The sequence below is a fragment of the Sorex fumeus genome, unplaced genomic scaffold (assembly GCF_029834395.1).
Source record: "Sorex fumeus unplaced genomic scaffold, SorFum_2.1 ptg000064l, whole genome shotgun sequence".
Lineage (NCBI taxonomy): Eukaryota > Metazoa > Chordata > Mammalia > Eulipotyphla > Soricidae > Sorex > Sorex fumeus.
This window is the reverse complement of record NW_026606121.1, coordinates 288,727-311,250: the sequence shown is the minus strand read 5'-3', so window position 1 is coordinate 311,250 and position 22,524 is coordinate 288,727. Positions and strand designations below refer to the sequence as shown.

Genomic DNA, 22,524 nt, shown 5'->3' with positions numbered 1-22,524 from the left:
AGGAGGGGGCCCGACCGGGGGGAGGGGACTTGGGGTCACGTGACCCTCCCCAGGAATGCGGTTACGTCACCGGGGGCGTGGTCGTCCCCAAAATTGGGGAGGAAGGGAAAAAAAAAAAGGCCAGGAAAAGTTTCTTTCCTGGAGTTCCTAACGAGTGTGGGACAGAAGGAGGGGGAAGGCCGGAGGCCCCGGGCTCCGCGGGGGCCTGGAGTCCCCGGTCCCTGGCCATGTCGGGTCCCACCTGGCTCCCCCCGAAGCAGCCGGAGCCCGCCAGGGCCCTCCACGGGAGAGCACTCGCCCGGGGCGCCCCGGGGCCCCCGCCGGCCCACGGAGCAGGTAAGGCGCCCCCGTGGTGCCACCCCCGGGGCCCATCGCCCAGGCGCCGCCCCTGCCCGCCAGCCCCCTCCTGGGACTCGAGGGTGGTGTCCCCAAATGTCACCCTCATCTTCCCAAGCCCCACCTCTGCTCTTTTCCCTCCCCCCCAGCACTCCAGCCCCACCCCAGGGTCAGTTTTTGCCCCCTTCCGTCTGAGCAGTGCTACCAGGTCCCCGGGGGTCCGGAGGAGCGGGGGCTGGCCTGGGTGGGGTGCCATGGAACACCCCAGCGCTCGCAGGTGAGAACCGGAGGGGCGGGCAGGAGGGGGTCAGCGGGGCCAGAGTGAAGGTGTGAGGGTTACATTGCGCTTGCACCCCCCCCCCCCACCTCAGGGGCTGCCACCAGACAGAGGGGGCTTGTGTCCCGGAAGTCTGGATGCCGAGATTGATTCGCTTACCAGCATGTTGGCCGAGCTGGACGGGGGTCGTGGCCACCCAGGACGGCGGCCAGAGCGACAGGTGAGCCCCAGTCGGCCTGGTCTCTCCCCGCACCCCATCCTCCCTGCAAGGCCAGGGTTGGAGAGCGGGGTAGGGGGAACAGCTGGGTCCAAAGCTGACTCAGTGAGGGGCAGGACCCTGTCAACCCCAGTTTTCTTTGGGGGTTGGGGGGACCTAGAGGGGTGTTGGGGGTTGACTCAGCTCCCACCCCGTCTGCTTTCCTTCACAGGCATATGAGCCCCCGCAGCCCCCTGCCTACCGCCCAGGCGCCTGCCCCCTAAAGTTGAATGGAGGGGCCCCTCCTCCCCCGCTGCTCCCCACGTGTCCCTACGGGGGCCCCACTCCAGCCTCCTACACCACGGCCAGCACCCCCGCTGGGCCCGCCTTTCCCGTGCAGGTCAAGGTGGCGCAGCCCGTGCGAGGCTGTGGCCCCCCCAGGCGGGGGGCCTCTCAGGCCGCCGGGCCCCTCCCGGGCCCCCACTTTCCGCTCTCAGGCCGGGGTGAAGTCTGGGGGGCTGGCTATAATAGGAGCCGCAGGGAGCCAGGCCCGGGGGTCAAAGAGGACACAGCCGTGGTCACTGGCCCTGGAAGGAGCAGCGGCTACGGGTCCCAGGTGAGCCCCGGGCACTGGGGTGTGGGGGTCCCTACAGATAGTGGCGCCCGGGCCCGGGGCCAAGACGGCCTCAGCCGAGGCTTGTGGGTAATGGGTCCCCGCCTTGCAGGGTCCCTTGAATCAGCCGCCCGAGTTGGAGCTGGAGCGGCTGACCAAGAAGCTGGTGCAGGACATGAACCACCCTCCCAGCGGCGAGTACTTCGGTGAGCAGAGCCGCGGGCAGAGGGGAGGAGGGGCGGGGTGCTGTGCACGCTGACCCTGCCCCTGCTGGTCCGCAGGCCGGTGTGGCGGCTGCGGAGAGGACGTGGTCGGGGATGGGGCCGGAGTGGTGGCCCTGGACCGCGTCTTCCACGTCGGTTGCTTCGTGTGCGCCACGTGTGGGGCGCAGCTGCGGGGCCAACACTTCTATGCCGTGGAGAGGAGGGCGTACTGCGAGCACTGCTATGTGGTGAGTGGGGAGGGGGCTGCGGACCAAGGGGGAGGCCGGCTTGCGTGGGGGAGGGGGGGCGTGTCCAGACCCCAGAGAGGTAGCTGCGCCTTCCCGGCGGGGACATGAGCGCTGACACACACCGGGGGGCGCTGAAGGGCCCCAGAGATGCGCTTGCCTTGCGTGTGGCCCACCCCAGTGTTCCTCCGGTGCTGCAAACGGTACCCTAAGCTCAGAGCAAGCCCTGGGCGCAGCTGGGCGTGGCGCAGCAGTAAAAAGTGGAGGTGGGGTCGTTGAGAAATGTTAGACCGAAAGTGGACAGGATGAGGGACAGGAACCACTTCGAGGTGACTTTTAGCCCAATCACATGCTGGGGGAACGACACAGCCGGGCAGGCTGCCAGGGCGCTCCTCAGCCCCCCAACCTCCTTCCCCTCCACCCCCCAGGCCACCCTGGAAAAATGCTCCACCTGCTCCCAGCCCATCCTGGACCGGATCCTGCGGGCCATGGGCAAGGCCTACCACCCCGGCTGCTTCACCTGTGTGGTCTGCCACCGCGGCCTCGATGGGATCCCCTTCACAGTGGACGCCACCAGCCAGATCCACTGCATTGAGGACTTCCACAGGTCAGGCCCGGGCCCTGCCTGTCGTGGGACAGGATGAACCTTACCGTCCCCTGCCCCCATGAGCCCAGCCTCCTCCTTCCTCCCCTTCCTCCTCCCCGCTCAACTCTTTTGGATTCTTTTCCGCCCCAGGAAGTTTGCCCCACGGTGCTCTGTATGTGGCGGTGCCATTATGCCCGAGCCAGGGCAGGAAGAAACGGTGCGCATTGTGGCCCTGGACCGCAGTTTCCATGTCGGATGTTACAAGTGCGAGGTCAGGGGCTGTGGGTGAAGGGGCAAAGGGGACTCATCCGGTCGGGGGTGTCGGATGAGGCAGAACTGTTTAGTCTCTCTCTCTCTCTCTCTCTCCCCCCACAGGAGTGTGGGCTGTTGTTGTCCTCTGAGGGGGAATGCCAGGGCTGCTACCCGCTGGACGGGCACATCCTGTGCAAGACCTGCAGTGCCTGGCGCATCCAGGAGCTCTCGGCCACTGTCACCACCGACTGCTGAGGATTCACCAGCGGCCCTCCCGGCGGCTGCCTTTACAGCTCCATCTCCAAACGCTGTCTCGTCTCACAATAATAACCCCCTTGGGAGTTTCCAGAGTCACGCCTTTTGTCTCGTCCGACTCACACCACAGCCCAACTCTGGCTCGGTGGGGATCGTTCACCTTTTCTAGCAGAGAACTGACTTGCCAGGATTTGCCGGGCTCCCAAATGGGACCACTGAGAAGCGGAGTCTTCCGCAGCCCTGGCCCAGTGTACACGGAAGTTCTCCCCCCTACTCAGCACCCCTGGGTGTTCCCATGCTTGGTTTTGGCGCTTGAGCCTGCTTGGTCATCTTGATCCTACGCAGAGCCAGCATGCAGCCCGCGGGGGCTCCCTTGTGCAAAGCCGGCAGCTGTCTTTGACCCACTGGTGGGACACTACATTGCAGTTTGGGGTGGGGGCAGCACTTTCTATTCTCTGTATTATTTTTTGTCTTTTGGGCTGTCCCATACTCAGGACTCACTCCTGATGAGATTTAGGGGGACCCTGTGTGAGGACCATCTCATCAGGAGTGAGTCCTGAGTATTGGACAGCCCAAAAGACAAATCGATGATCAACGGGAGGACAGTGACAGTGACAGTGACAGTGTGTGGTCCTCGAGACCCAACGGGTCAGCAAGGCATCTTACCTGCTACACTATCCCTATGGCCTCTCATTATTAGGTTTTTGGGCCACATCCAGGGGTTTCAGGGATCACTCCTGGTGGTGCTCTGGGGCCATATGTGTTGCTGGGGATAAAATATTGGTTGATGGGGATGAAACATCCCACCCACCTAACTATTGCTCCAGCCCCTTTCCTATTTTCTTATTTGCAGTTCCAATCCAGGGCATTCGGAGGGCGGTAGGCTCTATCTGAGCTCCCTTCCGGGTTCCTTTTCATTTTTTGGTGATGGGGGTGAGGAGGCTGCAGCCCCTTGGGCCTTTTCCAGCCCGACTTTTGCTGTTCCTGAGCCTGCTTCACGTGCACTTCACCGGAGGAGCCGGTGTTAGCGCCGAGGTGCTGCTGCGCTTCATCTGGGGAAAGACAAACCCTGTCCGTCGTCAGCAGGGGCCTCAGCCTGGCCTCCATCCCCCCTACCCCCCAAAGCTCAGGCGGGGGCTACGACCCGACATTCCCCGTTTTCCTTCGGAGCGGGCTGTCCCTGCGGAAAGGCAGAGACCCCGGGCTCTGGCCGGGAACCAATGACGGCCGCTTCTCCGGGTGGGAACACACAAAATGGTGGGAGATGCTTTAAAATGGTTGCTGCGTCGCCTGGGACGCCCGCGCTGCCCCTGCCCCTGCCCTGTCGCCGAGAGGGGCGACACTGCCAGCCCTCCCCGAGGTCCAGGGAGCGCCCGCTGCGGGGCTGCCCGGGCACCGTGACCGCAGGCGAGCGGGTGCCGACACCGCGTGGGGGCCCAGACCCGGAAGCCCGGCCCGGAGACGCGCCCCTCGCGCCCCGCGTACTCCCCCCACCCCAGTTTTAGAAGCGGGCGCGAGGCCCAACCCGGCTTCCGTACTTGCCGGGGCGCGCGCCGTTCTCGCCCCGGAGGGCTCGCGAGACTTGGCCGGCCCCGCCCCTTCCCGTCGTGCCCCGGGCCCGGCTGCCTCTTCGCTCGGCGCTTCTCTGGGGCGCAGGCCGCGCGCGGGCGCGAGTGGCGGCGGGCTCGCGGCGTCGTGGCGCGCGGGGCGCAGGCGCGGCGCGAGTGGCGCGCGCAGCCCGCCGGTGGCCGCCGCTGCCGCTTCCTCGGCGTCCGCTTGAGAGCCCCGCGTCTCCCTCGTCCCCCGGTCGCCGTCGCCGTCGTCGTCGTCGCGCGCCCGCCCGCCCGCGGCGAGGGGCGGGCCCAGGTGGCCGGGTAAACCCGCCGGCCCCGGCGCGAGGCTAACGGCCGCCACCGCTTCCAGGTGGGGGAGGGGCCGGGCTGCGGGGCCCGCCGGGCCGGACGCTGGGGAAGCGGGGCGGGCCCCTCGCGGGGGTCGCGCCGCCGCCGCTCATTGTCCCGCACCCGGTTGTTTCCCCCCCGCGCGCTCTGCAGGCTCCGCACGCCGCGCCATGGGGGACAGCGACGACGAGTACGACCGGCGGCGCAGGGACAAGTTCCGGCGGGAGCGCAGCGACTACGACCGTTCCCGGGAGCGGGACGAGAGACGTCGGGGGGACGACTGGAACGACCGGTGCGAGCGCGCTTTCTGTCAGGCGCGCCTCGGCCCCGCCGCGCGCGCGCGCTCGCCGCCGCGGCTGTGTCTCCCGCGCGACCGCCGCGTGCGGGTCCCGGGCTGGGGGCGGGGCGGGGCGGGTGGGGGGCTACGGGCGTCCGGTGACCACCGCCCGGAGAGGGGGCTGCCCGCGGCCGCCGCCGGGATGTGCGCGGTGCTGCCGGGGCCCTGCACGTCCCGGAGGTCGGTGCAGCCTCGTCAACGCGCGAGGGGCGCCGTGCGGACGCGGGCGGACCCTTCCCCGCCGGCCTTTCCTGGTAACTCGCTTCCTGGGGAAGAGCGTGGATGGTGTGGGCTTGATTAGGTTGCTTGGTGTGCCTTGGTGCTCTCGGGGCGGTGGTCACTCCCGACCGTGCCGGGCGTCGCGCCTGGTCCGCTTGGTTGGCTGGGTTTTTTCTTTTTGTCTAATTTTGGGTCACATCCGGTTTACTCTCGGCTCTGCACTCGGGAATCACTCCTGGCAGTGTGATCCCCTGGATGCCGGGGATCGAACCCGGATCGGACGCGTGTGCAAGGCGAGCGCCCTCCCGGTTCTAGGCTCCTGTGTTATCTCTCCGGCCGTCTTTGATTCGTTTTGAGTTCCCAGTGAGCGTTCAGGCCTCGTGCTTGGGTTAAGAAGCCCTTGAGGTGGTTTGAGAAAGAAGTGGGAGTAAGAACACCTTTACGAAGGTTTTGTGCGAGAGGCATCATAACTGGCTCTTGCACTTGCGGATGAACCAGGTTCCAGGAAGATGCCTGGGCATCTTGCTGTGATGGGCGTGTCCCTTGGGTCCCTGTTTTTAGTGGGTCCTCCTGCAGTCAGGCCGTCTCAGCATTGTGGAGACTGGTACTGGCCTCTCCTTGGGGTTTCCAAGGAAAGAAAAAAAAAATCTATTATCCTAGGCACAGGGCAGAGCTTCATGGGTTCATGGGTTTATGCGGTTGGCTTGGGTTCTACCCCTGCAGGAGTGTTCTGGCTTGTGTGACACCCCTCTCCACCCCCAAACAACCAAAAACAGGATTCCAAAGTGTTTCTCTGATTGGAGCAGGGCCTGGGGCGTCAGGGGTGTGGGGCAATGAGTGATTTTCCTGAACACAGCGGGAGCCAGTATTTTGAGTTGAGGGTACAACAGCACATACTGTTTGTTTAGGGTCGTGGGTCCACAGAACCTTGGTGGCTTTTTTTCGTGTGTGTGTGGGGGGTGACTCTCCATGGTTCCCAGGGATCACTCCTGGCAGAACTGGGGGGGGGAGGCGGGGGTCATATGCCTGGCTGGGGATCAATCAGACTATCTGTGCAAAGGCATGCACCCTACGTGCTATACCTTCTCTCCGGCCTGGTTGTGGCTCTTTTTAGAGTGAATACTCATCTATGGTGTGGAGCAGTGGCTAGTGACACTGGTGCTGCCTTGGAGTAGCAATAAACAATCTAAAATTCTGGGGGCCCAAGTGGGGACTGGGATATGGCTCTGTAGAGCACTTGCCTTGAATGTGTGAAACCCAGGGTTTAACTGTCTGTGGTGTTGGGGATCAAACCCGGGTCATCCTTGTGCGAGCAAGTGCTGCTTCCCAGCTGCAGCGGTAGACAGAAGTTTTTTGGTTCTATTTTGTGCTCAGGCTTGCTCTGAGAGCCAGGGGTCACACAGTGTGGGAGGTTGTGGTTGCACACCCAAGCCTAGATGCTTATTGTGGGCTTCCGCAGTTGTGCTGACTGGGGGACACTCTTCTCTCAGTCACTCAGATTAGGGTTGTGGAGTTCATCAGGGGCCACTTCAGTGCTTGTCCGGCCACGATTCACACTCTTTGCCTGGTGCTTGCTCAGAGTTGCACCCTTTCTACATGGGGTCTCTGAAAATCCCTTAGGTGGGGGGGGGGCATCATGGATAGCAGACCTGCCAGTGTGTGCTTGGCGCATATGGGGTAGCAGGGGCTTGTGCTGGTGACCACATGTTTACATGGCATGTGTGCCAGGCGTGAGCTCAACCTTTTCCTGTGTGGCCCCCTCCCAAGCTTGTTTCGGCGGTGTGGGGGTGGACCTTGCATCCTACAGGTTGACTCTCCATTGACAGGATTTTCACCTGTGGGCTCCTTGAAATATCTGGGGGCCCACAGGGAGCCCTGTGGTCCCCAATGGAGCCATGCTGCTCTGAAGTGCGCACTGTTCCTCTGGGTCTTGCCTGGTCTCATCGGTGGCTGAACAGGTGGTGGGGAGCAGGCAGGAAAGCGTTGTGGGCTTGCAAGGGATGGAGCTTCTAGATCAGCGGCTGTTCGTAGCAGGGTGTGTGTTAGATGTTTTCTTGCAAACAGAATAGGAGAACTTGTTATTTAAAAGAATCTTTAGTTTTATGGCTACAGGGGTTGTGAAACTTTCCAGTGAAAACTGAAATTTTGGAAAACTATTCACCAACGTGAGCTGGATTCGGATTCTTCTGACCAGAAAGAATGGGGCTATGGCAAGGCCTCTACTAAGTGCAAAGCCGAGCCCTTGGTTTGTGTGTTTATTTTTTGAGCCACACCTGGCTGTGCTTAGGCCTGACTCTTGGGTATGTGCTCAGAAGTCACTCCTGGTGGGGCTCAGGTAGCTGTTTGGATGCTGGGATTGGCTTGGGTCAGCCATGTGCAAGGTCAGCGTGTCCCCTGCTGTCTTACTCTCCAGCCCCAGAACAGTGGATCTGTATAGGACAGAGCACTTACTGATAGGGGCCTTCCTGGGGCTGGGGAGAGGCACAGCTTGAGCTTGGCATGCAGGAGCCCAGGGTCGGTTCCTTGCCATAAGTTCTCCTGAGGAACATTGGGAGTGACCCCTGAGCACAGAGCCGGATGTGCCCCCCACCCCACATGACCTGTCAAGATTTGAGTAGTATTAAAGTTATTTGCAGTTTGAAAAGGTTGTAGTCTTCACAATTCAAAGAAGTCTTATGGCAGGTTGGGTTTCAACTAAATAATAATGCAGCCATCTTAGGGCTGTCGCAGTAGGATGGTGCATTGGCCTCCCACACAGCCAACCTGGGTTCAGTCCCTGGCATCACAGTGCTGGGTGTGGCCCCAAAAGAAAAGGGCTGTTTCTCATCCTTTCTTTCCCAGTGCTCAGGGCTTACTCCTGACTCTGCTCAGGGATCATATGGGGTGCTGGGGATTGAACCTGGGTTGACCTCATGCAAGACAAGTGCCCCCCACTGTACTATGTTCCCCTGGGTTTTCTTGCTTTTGTTAGGATAGGGCTGAGGGAGGCTGATAACGTGCACAGGTGGGAGACGACAGGAAGGCCTCAGTCCTGGTTCTGAGGAGTGTTTATTGGCAGTGAAACAAGGGCAGGGCTGGGAGAGATTAATGTTGGCATCAGAGACTGACCATCAGAAGTGGCACAGGTGGAGGCAGGTCCACACAGCTGGCGGGGCAGAGGTGGTGGGGTGGTCAGGATGGGACAGTGCATAGGGTCTGAGGTCGAGGCTTTTGTGGAGTGGGGGGGTTTGGTTTGGGCCACAGTTGGCGGTGCTTAGGGCTTCTTCCTGGCGGGCTCAGGGGATCCTGTAGTGCTGGAGATCAGACTTGGGTTGGCCAAATGCAAGGCAAGCACCTGACTCGGTGTGCTGTCGCTCCAGCCCTGAGGTTGAGACTTGGCAGGACAGGGAGGTTAGTGATGAGGGGATCCTGGTATCCTCCTGCTGGTGCAGGGAAGGGAGCAGGAGGCGGGGGTCTGCACCCCACCAGTGGGGCCTGTACCGCTCCTTAGGGATGGCCACGGAGAGGGAGGAGGCCAGGCTGGACCCGGGAAGAGCTGGTGAGCGTGGGTGAGGGTGGCAACAAGAATGACGCTCAGCCCGGTGTGCTAAGGGACTGTGGAGCGGGACTGGCTTCTCCTTTGGGAACCAAGTGCTGTAGGGAGTGAACCCAGGGCTCTGGCCTTTGAATGCTCTCCCTAGCTCCTAGGCTTTTGTTTATTTACTTATTTTTGGTTTGTTTTTGAGCCACATCCAGCTGCATTCATTCATGGATCACTCCTGGTGGGCTCAGGGGACCGTATGGGGTGCCAAGGATTGACACCTGGTCAGAAGCATGCAAGGCCAGCACCCTACTCACTGAACTACCTCTTTGGCCCTTAGTTTTTAAGCTGCAGTCCTGGGCTCAGGCTCTGGGTTTACACGCACTCGGTGTGTGCTGTGCCACCCTAAGCCCCCCCTCGATTTTGGGCTCTTACGTGGGAGAAGGAACAGCCCGTTGGGGTGTGTGACTCTCTCCAGTCCTCATTTTTCCCCTTCAGGGAGTGGGACCGCGGGCGTGAGCGCCGCAGCCGTGGCGAGTACCGGGACTATGACCGCACCCGTCGGGAGCGCTTCTCGCCCCCCCGCCATGAGCTCAGCCCCCCACAGAAGCGCATGAGGCGAGACTGGTAAGTTGGCCTGGGGTCTGCCGGGTGGGGGCCTGCCCTCCCACAGGACGCCAACACTGGCGGGAGCGAAGGGGCCGCCTAGCTGCCCGCCGCGGTCCTTGTGCTGTGATGCCCTTCTCTTGACGCTTGTGTCCCCCACTCTCAGGGATGAGCACAGTTCTGACCCGTACCACAGTGGCTATGAGATGCCCTATGCTGGGGGGGGTGGGGGCCCCACCTACGGCCCCCCTCAGCCCTGGGGCCACCCAGATGTCCACATCATGCAGCATCATGTTCTGCCCATCCAGGCCAGGTAAAGACCTCGGGTTGTGTGTCTTTGGTCGAAGGGAGTTGGGCCGACTTGGGGGTGTTCGGGGTTCATGACGGGAGCCAGAAAACGGCCAGGGACACAGGAGCTTTTGTGGGCTTGGGAGTAGCTGGTTAGGGGCCGAGTGTGAAGGGGGCAGTGGGCGACCTTGGGCCCCCACTTCCTCCCCAACCAAGACTTGCTGCTGGGCGCCTCGTCCGCAGGCTGGGCAGCATCGCCGAGATCGATCTGGGTGTGCCCCCACCCGTGATGAAGAGCTTCAAGGAGTTTCTCCTCTCCCTTGACGACTCGGTGGACGAGACGGAGGCGGTGAAGCGCTACAATGACTACAAGCTGGACTTTCGGCGGCAGCAGATGCAGGATTTCTTCCTGGCGCACAAGGACGAGGAGTGGTGAGTGCGACCTGCTGCTCCCGGCATGCTGCCCCTCCTGGGCGGGGGATGGGGGCCACCTGCACCGGCCGAGGGGTCTCTCTCCCTTCCCCACTGCCTCCGCGAGTGGGGCTCTGCAGGCCACTGGCCAGCGCCTCCTGTTCCCCGGGGACCACAGGCCGGCTGCGCCCCACTTGCTGCTTCTGGGGTCGCCGTCATCCCTCGTCGCCGGGACCCGGCGTGGCTGTGGCGTCTTCCCAAAAGCAACGAGTGAATCCAGACGAGACAAATCAAAGCTCTCAGGGTCGTTTGACAGAAAAAGAATTTTAATTTTTTCTTTTTGTGGATGTTTTGATTTTAATCAACCATCTTTTCCCCCCTTCCTGCTCCTCCTCCTCATCCTCTTTCTGCTCCTCCTCCTTGAAAAGAGCCAGAACTGGGAACTACACCCGCTCATCGACGGAGCTCGGAGCAAACCCATCTCCACCCCCACCATACCCAGCCCAAACATGAGCCCTGGGCTGAGCCGCGCTGCCCGGCCAGGCAGACAGGCAGGGCACCGCTGTGCACAATGCAGTGGTCTAGCTGAATGTGATCGCTCAGGCAGCTAGTCAGTCAGGGCCCCCCCGCGGACTCCCGCGGGGCTGGGGCCTCTGGGCCGGGCGCCCCAGCCAGGAGCCAGCCGGTGGCCCACCAGCCAGCGTGGGCCCTGGGCGCGGCTAGTTAAATCTTGAGCTCTGTTTGACCAAGCGGCCAAGGTAAAGATCCTGGAGGTGATGCCTGCGGCTTTCCTTTCCTCCTCGACCTGTGGTTCTTCCGTCCTCTGCTGCCCTCTCCCCACCTTCCCAGTGTCGTCTTTGCCAGCCTTCCTGTCCCTCCCTCTCTGTCCCCCTCCATCCCTGTCCCACACTCCTGACCCCTCACTTTCTCCTTGTGTCTGCTCTGATTCCCCCTTTGGTTTCCCACTCTGGGGCTTTCTCATACTCTCCCTCTTGCTCCTGGTTCCTGTCTTTCCTGCCAGGCCCTCCTTTAAGTGTTTTCTTCTCCCTGCTCTCCTCCCTCTCTCCCTTCTGTCCCCTGTGGGCAGTGCCTGTGGGCACCCGGGCATTTCTGGGTCTCCCTTTGCTTCACCACCTGCTTCTCTTCCCTGGGGGAGAACCGCGTTGTCCTTCCTCGGTTGGCCTTTCCTCTCTGGCGCACTTCAGGTGTCCCTCTGTCTGCCACCGAGGGATGGCGGGAGCTGGTGGGAGTGCTCCTGGGGCAGGAGAGGGCGATGCTTGGGGCCTCCCCGTTCCTCAGCTCTCCCCTTGGGAGCTCTGGGGCGCGGCCCTGCTGCTGCCACCATGGTCTCCTCTGGTCACAGCCCTCCCCAGCCCAGCCGCTCAGTCTCTGGTTCTCCCCGAGTCTTGTCAGAGCAACAACCTCTGGCTCCTTCGGAGGGTGGGGGGTGGTCACAGTGCACCCCCTCCCCTAGCTGTGCACCGATGGCCCACGTGGGTGTGAGAGGACGGGCACTGCCCTGACTTGCCTGGGCCCCGCCCCATGTCCTGGCGCTGACCCCTGTGACTGTCTCTGCCTTCCCCTTTGCCCTGCAGGTTCCGGTCTAAGTACCACCCAGATGAGGTGGGGAAGAGAAGACAGGAGGCTCGGGGGGCCCTGCAGAACCGCCTGAGGGTCTTCCTGTCCCTCATGGAGACAGGCTGGTTCGATAACCTCCTCCTGGACATCGACAAAGCTGACGCTATCGTCAAGATGCTGGATGCCGGTGCGTCCGGGGGTTGTGGGGGTGGTGGGGGACAGCCGTGGAGGGCCAGAACCTAGGCACTGATGGCTCTGTCTGCTTCTGGTAGCTGTGATTAAGATGGAAGGAGGGACAGAAAATGACCTACGCATCCTGGAGCAGGAGGAGGAGGAGGAGCAGGCAGGAAAGCCTGGGGACCCCAGCAAGAAAGAGGAAGGCCGGGCTGGCCCAGGCCTGGGGGATGCAGAACGCAAGGCCAATGACAAGGAGGACAAGAAAGAAGAGGGCAAACAGGTCAGCACAGGCCCTGGGAGCTGGACCTGGGGGTGCTTGGGGGCCGAGAGAGAGAGGTGTCGACGCAGCTCTGTCCCTAGGCCGAGAATGACAGTTCCAATGAAGACAAGACCAAGAAGTCGGAGGGTGAAGGGGAAAAGGAAGAGAAGAAAGAGGACTCGGAGAAGGAGGCCAAAAAGGTGGGCACTGCTGCATGTGCCCGGTGGGTGTCAGTGGGGGTCTGGGCTGGCCACTTACCAGACATGTTGCTTCACAGAGCAAAAAGAGGAACAGAAAGCACAGCGGCGATGACAGCTTTGATGAGGGCAGTGTGTCGGAGTCGGAGTCGGGCTCAGAGAGTGGCCAGGCAGAGGAGGAGAAGGAGGAGTCGGGTAGGCCTGAGCTGGGGCCGCAGCTGGGGCTGGGCTGGGATTCGGACCCTGGGCCTTGCGCTTGATCACTGAGCCATCGCCCTAGCTATAGTCTAGCTGGGCCCATTCGCCTGAGTGTATGGGCAGTGTAGGTTTGCGGGAGGCTGTGGGGAGGGTGCTTTTTTGGGAGGAGAGAGAGTGTGCAAGTATGTTTGCCTGCTCTCTAGTGTGAGAGTGTGGTTAGTCTGCCCTCTAGTGTGAGTTGTGTATGCGTGTATGGGGGGAGCAAGTTAGCCTGCCTTCTAGTGTATGTGTTTGTTGGGGCGGGGATTAGCCTATCATCTAATGTGTGTGGTCAGCCTGCCCCCTAGCGTGGAGAGGGTGGTGTGGGCCTTCTGGGCACACACATATCCCCAGTTCCCTTCTGCCACCTGCACAGAGGAAGCATCGAAGGAGAAGGAGAAGCCCAAGGAGGAAGAGCGGGAGAAAGCCAAGGATGGGCCCGGGCTGGAGTGTAAGCCCAGGCCCCTGCACAAGACCTGCTCCCTGTTCATGCGCAACATCGCCCCCAACATCTCCCGGGCCGAGATTATCTCCGTGAGTGGGGAACGGGGGCGGGGGGCTGACACCCAGACCGCTGGGGGAAGGTGGAACCTCAAATCTCTAAGTCTAAATCTCTTTGCTTCTGTTTCTCAGCTCTGTAAGAGATACCCAGGCTTTATGCGCGTGGCCCTCTCGGAGCCGCAGCCTGAGAGGAGGTGAGCAGTTGGGGAAGCAGAGCCCGAGGTGCAGAGGCCAGTGCCGGCCACACACCACAGCACTCACGATCCTTCCTTGTCCAGATTTTTCCGCCGTGGCTGGGTGACCTTTGACCGCAGCGTGAACATTAAGGAGATTTGCTGGAATCTGCAGAATATCCGCGTGAGTGCGGGAGGGGGGGAGGAGGGACCTGGCCCCTTTAGCTCGGTGCAGCCAGAGGAGCTGAGTGCCCTGCTGCTTCCAGCTCCGGGAGTGTGAGCTGAGCCCCGGGGTGAACAGAGACCTGACGCGCCGAGTGAGGAACATCAACGGCATCACCCAGCACAAGCAGATCGTGCGCAATGACATCAAGTTGGCGGCGAAACTGATCCACACGCTGGACGACAGGACCCAGCTCTGGGCAACGGAGCCCGGCACGCCACCTCTGCCAGCGGTCAGTGCTGCCCCAGGGCCCCTGCTGGGTCCTCCCTTGCCAGTGGCCCGAGCCCATCCCTCACCACACTGCTCTGCTCACTCTTTCCCCAGAGCCTGCCTTCGCAGAACCCCATCCTGAAGAATATTACCGACTACCTGATTGAGGAAGTGAGCGCCGAGGAGGAGGAGCTGCTGGGGAGCAGTGGAGGGGCGCCTCCGGAGGAGCCGCCCAAGGAGGGGAACCCTGCCGAGATCAATGTGGAGAGGGATGAGAAACTGATCAAGGTGCTCGTGGGTGCCAGCAGGCAGGCAGACCAGGCTCCAGGGGGTTGACTGCAGGGCCAGGGACCGACTCCGCTGTTTGTACTCTCAGGTCTTGGACAAACTACTCCTGTACCTGCGTATCGTCCACTCGCTGGACTACTACAACACCTGTGAATACCCCAACGAGGACGAGATGCCTAACCGCTGCGGTATCATCCACGTGCGCGGGCCCATGCCCCCCAACCGCATCAGTCACGGCGAAGGTGCGTGCCTCCCGACCCCATAGCTCTGGCGGCCGGGCACAACTCGAGTCCCCTTTTGGCTCCCTGCTCCAAGGCCTATGTGTCCCCAAACCACAGTGCTCGAGTGGCAGAAGACATTTGAGGAGAAGCTGACACCCCTGCTGAGTGTGCGGGAGTCCCTGTCTGAGGAGGAGGCCCAGAAGATGGGGCGAAAAGACCCTGAACAGGAAGTGGAGAAGTTCGTCACCTCTAACACTCAGGAGCTGGGCAAGGATAAGTGGCTCTGCCCTCTCAGTGGCAAGAAATTCAAGGTCTGAGATGTTGAGAGGCAGGCTGGCAGGGTGCGGTGGTCTGTGGATCCCACACTCGGCGCAGGGCTCTCACCCTCTCTACCCCCATCAGGGCCCCGAGTTTGTGCGCAAGCACATCTTCAACAAGCATGCTGAGAAAATTGAGGAGGTAAAGAAGGAGGTGGCGTTCTTCAACAACTTCCTCACTGACGCCAAGCGCCCAGCTCTGCCTGAGATCAAGCCTGCCCAGCCTCCCGGTCCTGCCCAGAGTAAGATACGATCCATGGGGGCTTGCCCCGTGCCACCCCCCCCCTAAAGCATCCCATGTTTCTTAGGTTGAGGACAGCTCTAGGAAGGTGTTTTTAGGGGTGGGGTATGGTTGGGTCTTACAACCCTGCCAGGGATGCTCAGGGACCTTGTAGTACTGGGAATCGAACTAGGGTAGTCTGCATGCAAAGCGAGCGTCACAACCCCGTTCTGTCTCTGGTCCTGCTCCCCACGCAGTAATTCACGTTCCTTTTCCTGTTGTACTCCCCCCAGGCCTGACTCCAGGACTCCCTTACCCACACCAGACTCCGCAGGGGCTCATGCCTTATGGTCAGCCGCGGCCCCCCATCTTGGGCTACGGAGGTAAGTCTTGGAGGGGGTTTGAAAGGGCAGGAGGTGAGGGTTGGGGGGGGGATGGGCAGCGCAGATGGCTGAGGTGGTTCCTCACCACAGCCCCGATGGTCTTTGTAGCTGGTGGTGTCCGCCCCGCAGTCCCCACAGGAGGGCCTCCGTACCCGCACGGCCCCTACGGCGCTGGCCGAGGCAACTACGATGCCTTCCGAGGCCAGGGAGGCTATCCCGGCAAGCCTCGCAACAGGTGAGGAGCCAAGGTGGCCGGGCTTTCCTGCCCTCTGCTCGTCTGTGGACCCTCAGCTCATCCCTTCTTACCTCTCGGCTCACCACAGGATGGTTCGTGGGGACCCACGGGCCATTGTGGAATACCGTGACCTGGACGCTCCAGATGACGTGGACTTCTTCTGAGCGCCTGGCGTCTCACTCCCGGTCTCTGTGCTGTGACTGCCGTGCACCAGCCAGCTCAGAGTTTTTGTACGTTCAGCCCTACTGCCAATAAATGCACTTCCACGGGGACTGCCAGGAGCCCCGCGCCCCGCCCCCCAAAGATGGGCCAGGCGGGGATAGCGGGGACCTCTCGCTTTATTGTCACCGAAGGCTGGGCCTGTTCCCCGGAAAAGGGACGTGGGGTGGAACGTGGGGGACCGCAGTGAGCCTCAGTCCCGGGAATGGGCCCCTTTACTGTCCGGGCTTGGGCTGGTCAGACACAGGTTGTAGAACGAGGTGGGGTCGAAGGTCGTGCTGACATTTCGCCAGCCCACCCACCCGGCTGTCTGGAGGTCATGGGGGCTCTGTGGAGTCCCCCAGCAGTGAGGGTCCAGGACCAGGACGGAAGCTTCTGTGCCGGGCCCCAGGCACACACCCAGCAGGGCCTTGGACTGGGCATCCGCGTCGCCCCCCACCATCACGGGCCCCCCACCTCCAGAGAAGTGGGCGTAGAGCGAGTCCAGCTGTCCACGCAGCCCGGCGCCTCGGGGCACGTGGCATAGGCGCCCCTGGGGTCCCCCGAAGTAGTCAAGGCAGAGGCAGGCCTCCACGCAGCCGATCCAGTCCCGGGAGCCGCGGAAGCCGCGCGGCTTGTCGCCCATGTCCTCCAGGGCCGCCTGCACTTCCGCCAGCGTGGGCACCCGCGTGGGCTGGCCAGCTGGCCAGGAACACAGTGTCTGCAGGGTGCGGTAGCCGCAGCCCCAGCCACGGTCGTCCACACCGTCGCAGCCGTAGTGGTAGTAGAGATAGTGGCCGGACAGCAGTGCCTGGCGGCCGGGGCGCGGGGCCAGGCCGAGGTGAACGTCCTTTAGGGGCTCCAAGGTGGCGGCAGTGGCGGGCTCCGGCGGCTCCCACAATGCCCCGCGCCGGCCGCCGACTGCGCAGGCGCGGGGCCGGTCGGGGGGCGGGGCCACCTGTACGTGCCCGCGTCCTGCACCCGCGCTGGTCTCCGCGGGCGCGCCGGGCTCTGCGCGCATCCTCTACGGCGGAGTCGTTGCGTTCGGTCCCCGCCCTCCGAGTCGCGCACACTCTGGTGGTGTAACAGTTTATTGGCAGCCCCGAGGGGCGAAGGCACCGCGGGGGAGGGGCTCGGCCCGAGACATGCAGAGGACGGGGCGACCCGGGGAGGGCCGGGCAGAGGCGGGGGAGGGCTCGTATTATATCCCAGCCCATAATAAATAGTATGTACAGCGCGGGGGGCGGGCCGGGGTAGGCGGCCGCCGGGTCACAGGTCTGAGCAGCGGTCCTGCTTGCTGTAGTGGTCGAACTGGTTCTTCCAGTGCACCATGTAGGAGCTCCAGCGGTGGAACTCGGCCTTCCACTGGCGCTCCGCCTCGTCCAGCGTGTCTACGGCCGGGGCGATGGCACGGGGAAGGTCAGGGACAGAGGCGGGGGCGGGCGGGCGGCGAGTGCACGGAGGACACGTGGGCGGGTGGGGAGAGGATCAGGCGAAAAAACGCCAAGGACCAGAGGGAGGATGCGGGTAGGGGCGGGGCCGGACACGGACGGCAGGAAGGGGGAGGGGGACGAGAACATGACCGGAAAGACGGGGACAGGGAGCAGAAGCACAAGACAACGACCGGAAGACGGGGACAGGGAACAGAGGCGGGAGGGTCCAAGGTTGGCGGGGAGAAGAGAAGAGAGAAATGATTGACGATTATCGCCCCACTGTGCCGGGGTTTTTATCCAGACCCGGAGCCCCCAACACCAGGTTTAGGCTGCAAGGGATGAATTTATAAAAAAATATTAAAAAGTTGTGGCATTTCTATTGAAGCAGCAGAGGCGTGGGGATCCCTGAGTCGTCGCTGGTCACCCTCCACCCTCCTGGCCCTCCCGCTTGAGGGTCTCAAGAGTGGGGGCGCCGGGTTGGAGATCCCTGAGTGTTGGGGGGCCGGCCCCACAGACCGAGCACTCGTCAGAGGCGCAGGAGCCAAGAGAGGAGGAGGCAGAGGGACATGGGGAGGCCGGGCCGGGGCCTCGGGGCAGCCTCCCCGCCGGTGGGGTCTGAGCAGCTGCAGGGACCCTGAGTGTCTGGGGACGGGGGAGAAGAGAGGGGTCATACCCAGCCGGCCCCCACTCCTCTCCTCCCGCGGCGCCTGGACCCCGCGTACCCGTGGCGCTGAGTAACTTGGGGAGGAAGCGGTTCCAGAAGGCGCAGGCCTGCGCGTGCAGCCCCTGGCGCAGCTCCAGCGGCCGCAGGTTCAGGCTCACGTACTGCTGCGTGTCCCCCGAGTACCGGGGCCACTGTGAGCCTTTAGGGTCCGGAGGACTATTGGGGTTCCTGCGGAAGGCAAGGGAAGGCTCAGGGTGTTCCGCCCTACCCGGGGCGGCAATGCCCAGATCTAACCTCCCTGGGCCCCTGCTAGGCCCACCTCTTTCACCCCCTCTTTCCCAGCACCCCGCAACAGCTTCAGGAGTCCGACCTGCCTCTAGCCTTCTCTTTCTCTCGCCTCTCCCCCTTCCTGCTTCCCTCCTCTCTTTAAGTACTCGGTTACACTGTGTCATTACACCCTTACTATACTTCTACCAACAATGTGCAGATGAGTGTGGGGGTGTCAGGAATTCCCCCACCCCCACCCCTTCACCCCAATCTGGCTTTTACTTTGGACAACACCCACATGACCGTGGGATTTTTTTTTTTTAGATAGGTCAAGTGCAGCCCCGGGCCTTGCTCCTAAGTTCCTCCTGTCTGTCCTCTCAGGCCCTTGTCTGCTGCCTGTCTCATCTCGTTCCTACTGCATCCTCTCCTCCCACCCCCCCAACCCAGCCTTTGTCCCCGCTGACCCTGTGCGTGCGAAGTTGGCCCAGTATCTCATCATCCGCCGGGCCAAGTCTTTCTCCTCCGCGGTGTAGTTCAGCCCTGGTTTCAGGGGGAGCCCAAAGACGAACTCGATCTCGTAGCCGTGGGGCACCCCCATCCACTGGGGCCAGGAGAGCGTGGAGGAGCGGTGCTCAAACAGGTAGGCATAGACCCGTGCGCCCCGGGCGGCCAGCCGCCCAGCCACCTGGGCCAGGGGGCACACGACGTTGTGGTCGCCCACCACCTCGCTCAGGGCATCCCTCAGGAGCTCGGGCTCTTCGGGGTGCAGCCAGTCTGTGTACTGCAGGACCACAGCCTCGGCGGCCAGGTCACTTGCCTGGGGGACCCCGACCCGCACCCCGGACAGGAACTGGGCCCGGCTGATGAGCGACTCGTTGTCTTTGCTGAAGCCGGGGGCCCCGTAAACCAGAAAATAGGACCCCTCATCCTTCACCACACCCACCAGCACCTGGTGAGGGGACAGCAAGGTGGGGAGGGACAGACAGACAGACAGAAACAGAAGAACAAAGCCAGAGAGAGGCACCGTTACAGCCCTGTACCCTCGGGGAGCAAGAGTTAAGTACTAGGCAAGGAGGGATGGAGAGAGCAGAAACGGGGTCCCCTGTGGTTTACCACTGCCCCCCATCTAATTCCCCCCATTGGAAAAGGAGCAATGGCCCTTTGGGGTTGGTTCCCGGGAGCAGTGAGGGGGGACCAGGGGACCTAGAGGGAGTGGCTCCACCCCCACCACCCTCCCACACAGCCCTGGCTCACCTGCAGGCCACTGAAGTCCCCGGCCTCCAGGAGGGCCTCAGGCGTGTCACTGAGGAAGTCTCCATCCAACACCGGCACGAAGGAGAAGCGGAAGACACTGTCCTGTGGCAACAGGTGCCACTCGTAGTCCACCAGCTTCTTCGGCGGCTGGGCACGCAGGCAGGCCACCAGCTCAGTGTCGTTGCTACCTGTGCCGGTGAGGGGACATCCCAGCAGGCGGGCCAGCTTCGTGGCCCTGAGCCGGGCCTCCCCTGGGGTCACTGAGGCCCAGGGCGCATTGGGGGTGCCACTCTGCATCACCACCCGGTGGAACAGGCCCCGGCTGGGGGGCGACAGCAGGTGCATACCCACCGAGGCGCCGCCCGCGCTCTCCCCAAACAGTGTCACGCATGTGGGGTCCCCCCCGAAGGCGGCCACATTCTCCTGTATCCACTGCAGTGCCAGCCGCTGATCCAACAGCCCCACGTTGCCTGGCGCCTCCCGGCTGCCCGTCAGGGCCAAGAAGCCGAAGGCGCCCACCCGGTAGTTCATGGACACCAGCACGGCGCCCTCAGCCTGGACTAGGAAGCGGCCCTCATACACGTCCAGTGAGGAGGCGCCGCTGTAGAAGCCGCCACCATAGATCCAGACGAGGACGGGAGCTGGGCTCGTGGGCCGGGGCGACGGGGTCCACACGTTGAGGTACAGGCAGTCTTCGCTCAATGCCCGGTTGGGGTTCCACATCTCGCTGCCCTCGAAGCCAGGGTACTGGTTGTCCACGAATTGGTAGCAGACATTTTGGAAGGCTGTGGCGTTCAGCACCCCTGACCAGGGCCGCTTGGGCTCAGGCGGCAGGAAGCGGCGAGGCCCCACGGGTGGCTCAGCAAAGGGGATGCCCAGGAAGGCGGAGACGGGGCCTCCGGGGGCCATCAGGCGGATGCCTCTCAGTCGCCCCCCGCCAACGGTCACCAGCAGCTCGGGATCCTCCAGGCCCTCCACCCCTCCTTCCAGGAGGAAGAGGAGGAGGAGGAGGAACGGAGAGGCCTGAAGGGATGCGGGCCTCATGGCTTCTGGGGGGCAGGAGGGTGTCTGGGGGGCAGAGAGAGAGTGAGAGAGAGAGACAGACAGAGAGACAGAGACAGAGGGAGGCAGTCTTGGTGAGATTAGGTGGCACTCCTACCCGGGGGTTATCAGAGAGGTGCAGGGGAGGTGGGGCGGGCTGGCAGCAAGGAGAGCGGGCAGCGAGGGCCGCAGCAGACAAGGACACAGCCAGAGAGAGCCAGAAGGGAGGCGGGGGCACCCCCACCCCACCGGGCACACGACAGAACACCCACGGGACCTTCCCAGCGTTCCATCTGCTCCTGTGCCCACGGGCCGGCCCTCACCTCCTTCCCTGGCTGGGGTCACGGGGTTGGGCAAAGGCTGATGTCCAGTGACCACGTCAGGGGCGGGGCCCTGTCTGTCTGAAGAAACGGATGCGGGACCGGCGGGCCGTGAAGACGCAATCTCTCCTCTCTGGCCTGGGCCAGGGCTGGGGCCCTGGGGGGGATGGGGTGGGGGGCGATCAGGATGTGGGAGCTGTCAGTCCCAGGGCACCCCAGGTTTTGCCTTCCTGCAGACTCCGCGCCCCGCCCAGCGCCTCCCAGTTCACTGCCGACCACCCCTCCGCACCTTCCTGCGTCGGCTCCCCGCGGACGCGGGTCAACGACGCACGCCCCTGCCGATCCGGGGCGCAGGGGCGCGCCAGCCCAAGCCCCCCGGTGCCCCGAGTACCCCGTGCGCGCAGCGCTGCGGTGCGCCGCGCAGCCTGCGGGGGGCAACAGAGACCGAGGGAAGCGCGGCGCTCCCCGCCCCGAGTCGAGGAGCCGGGAACTTGGGGCGGGGGTCTGGGGGGCTCCCCGGCATGGCGGAGGGGTCTGAAGGGTGAGTCGGGCTTTCCGTGTTCCCGGAGCTCCGGAGATCCCCGCGGCAGAGGCGGGGGCGCTATTTTGGGGCAGCAGCTGCTGCTGCGGGTTCCGGCATCTCCAGCCAAGGGATCAAAATTCCCCGGGTCGGAACAACCCCCTCTGCCCGCGGTCCCCCCTCCCCAGGCCCGCCGCCCGGAGCGGGGGGGGGGGGGGTGGTGGAGGTGCAGGAGATTAACTTGGAAACCCGAGTGGGGCTAATTATAACTCGGGGCTTCCGCTGAGCCTCCCCTTCCCAACACACCGAGACGGCGGGGTCCCCGCGGGAGGGGCGCGTGCAGGGGGGGCGCCGGGGCGCGGGGAGCGGGGCCGGGGCGGGGGGAGGGGCTGGCCCAGCGGGCGCCGCCAACCTGCGTGGCAGCGGGTACCGCCCCGAGCAGGGGGCTGTCTCCCAGCGCTTCCAGACTTGGGGGCGACGGTGGAGGGGAAGGGGTCCCCCCGGGAATCCGGGAGCCGAGGCGGCGGCCGACCCCCGCGGGGCGCCGAGCCGGGCGCGGGCGTGGGACCGGCGGCGGCCGGGGAGGAGTTAAGGCGGAGTGCGGGGCGGCGGGGGGCGTCCCGTTTGGGGGTGCCGATCCCCCGGCGGGCGGGCCGGGAGACTCACCTGAGGCCGGGCCGCGCCGGGAGCTGGACGCGGCCGATGTTCCCGGGCGCAGGCTGAGCCGACTCTGACAGCCGCCGCCTCGGCCCCCCGCACACACCCCCTGCGGGCCGCACGGCGCCCCCGCCCGCCCCGCGCCCGCCCCTGCTCCGCCCCCGGCCCTCCCCGCCGCCGCTGCCTCCCCGGTCCCTCCCCGGCCCCGGCCCCGAGAGACCCCGGCGTGGCGCCGACTGACGGACAGACGCGACCGGCGCAGACACCCGCAGGGCCAGACGGACGGACCGAGGCGAGCGAGACGGACGCGGGCCGCTGGAGGGCGTCCTGGGGCGACGGCCCCAGACAGACGCAGTGGCCGACCGCGCCAGACGGACGCACGCACGGGGACATCCCGGCAGCCTCGGGCGGCGAGCATCCCCCGGCACCTCCCGGCAGCTGGCTGGCCCGCAGGGCGCGCACGTGCAAGTGCATGGAACTGACCCCCGCTTTGCCGGAGCTGGGGGGCCCTGGCGGGGAGCAGGGGACGCGGGACGCTCCTGGGGACGAGGCGCACCTGTGGGAATGAAGGCGCGCGCATGGGATCCCGAGTGGAAACGCAGGGGGGCCCCGCGGAGTGGGGAGACCCCCGCGCGGCGGGGTTGGGAGAGGTGACCTGGGGACAGCCGAGCGGGCTGGCCGGTGCGGTGGAAGCGCAGGGCTGCGG

The 22,524-nt window shown here is 63.9% G+C and overlaps 4 protein-coding genes across 9 annotated transcripts; 2 read left to right on the top strand and 2 right to left on the bottom strand.

Annotated features, from left to right (window-relative positions):
- Positions 1–71: 71 nt before the first annotated feature.
- Positions 72–3,058, top strand: TRIP6 (thyroid hormone receptor interactor 6). The gene is made up of 9 exons (XM_056128409.1): positions 72–336; positions 486–613; positions 708–833; positions 1,042–1,425; positions 1,535–1,628; positions 1,704–1,873; positions 2,299–2,477; positions 2,607–2,727; positions 2,832–3,058. Exons 1-9 carry the CDS (start codon positions 228–230, stop codon positions 2,961–2,963), a joined length of 1,443 nt encoding a protein of 480 aa, XP_055984384.1. The 5' UTR covers positions 72–227; the 3' UTR covers positions 2,964–3,058.
- A 1,710-nt stretch (positions 3,059–4,768) lies between these two features.
- Positions 4,769–15,736, top strand: SRRT (serrate, RNA effector molecule). 6 transcript variants are annotated; one of them, XM_056128252.1, is made up of 20 exons: positions 4,769–4,886; positions 5,018–5,156; positions 9,439–9,567; positions 9,713–9,859; positions 10,078–10,266; positions 11,841–12,010; positions 12,096–12,280; positions 12,361–12,459; positions 12,537–12,651; positions 13,070–13,227; positions 13,327–13,388; positions 13,473–13,551; positions 13,634–13,822; positions 13,915–14,088; positions 14,177–14,330; positions 14,427–14,620; positions 14,712–14,868; positions 15,140–15,229; positions 15,359–15,464; positions 15,553–15,736. In XM_056128252.1, exons 2-20 carry the CDS (start codon positions 5,035–5,037, stop codon positions 15,626–15,628), a joined length of 2,595 nt encoding a protein of 864 aa, XP_055984227.1. In that variant the 5' UTR covers positions 4,769–4,886; positions 5,018–5,034; the 3' UTR covers positions 15,629–15,736. The 6 variants fall into 6 exon arrangements, with proteins under 6 accessions (XP_055984227.1, XP_055984225.1, XP_055984223.1 ...); XM_056128250.1 differs by having other exon boundaries at positions 15,338–15,464; XM_056128248.1 differs by having other exon boundaries at positions 15,320–15,464.
- On the bottom strand, positions 15,735–16,558 carry UFSP1 (UFM1 specific peptidase 1 (inactive)). The gene has a single exon (XM_056128253.1). It carries the CDS (start codon positions 16,306–16,308, stop codon positions 15,877–15,879), a length of 432 nt encoding a protein of 143 aa, XP_055984228.1. The 5' UTR covers positions 16,309–16,558; the 3' UTR covers positions 15,735–15,876.
- Positions 16,559–16,739: 181 nt separating this feature from the next.
- On the bottom strand, positions 16,740–22,238 carry ACHE (acetylcholinesterase (Cartwright blood group)). Its single transcript, XM_056128245.1, has 5 exons — positions 21,828–22,238; positions 19,281–20,348; positions 18,491–18,975; positions 17,818–17,987; positions 16,740–17,053 (listed from the first exon to the last, which is right to left on the bottom strand). Exons 1-5 carry the CDS (start codon positions 22,209–22,211, stop codon positions 16,932–16,934), a joined length of 2,229 nt encoding a protein of 742 aa, XP_055984220.1. The 5' UTR covers positions 22,212–22,238; the 3' UTR covers positions 16,740–16,931.
- Positions 22,239–22,524: the final 286 nt, after the last annotated feature.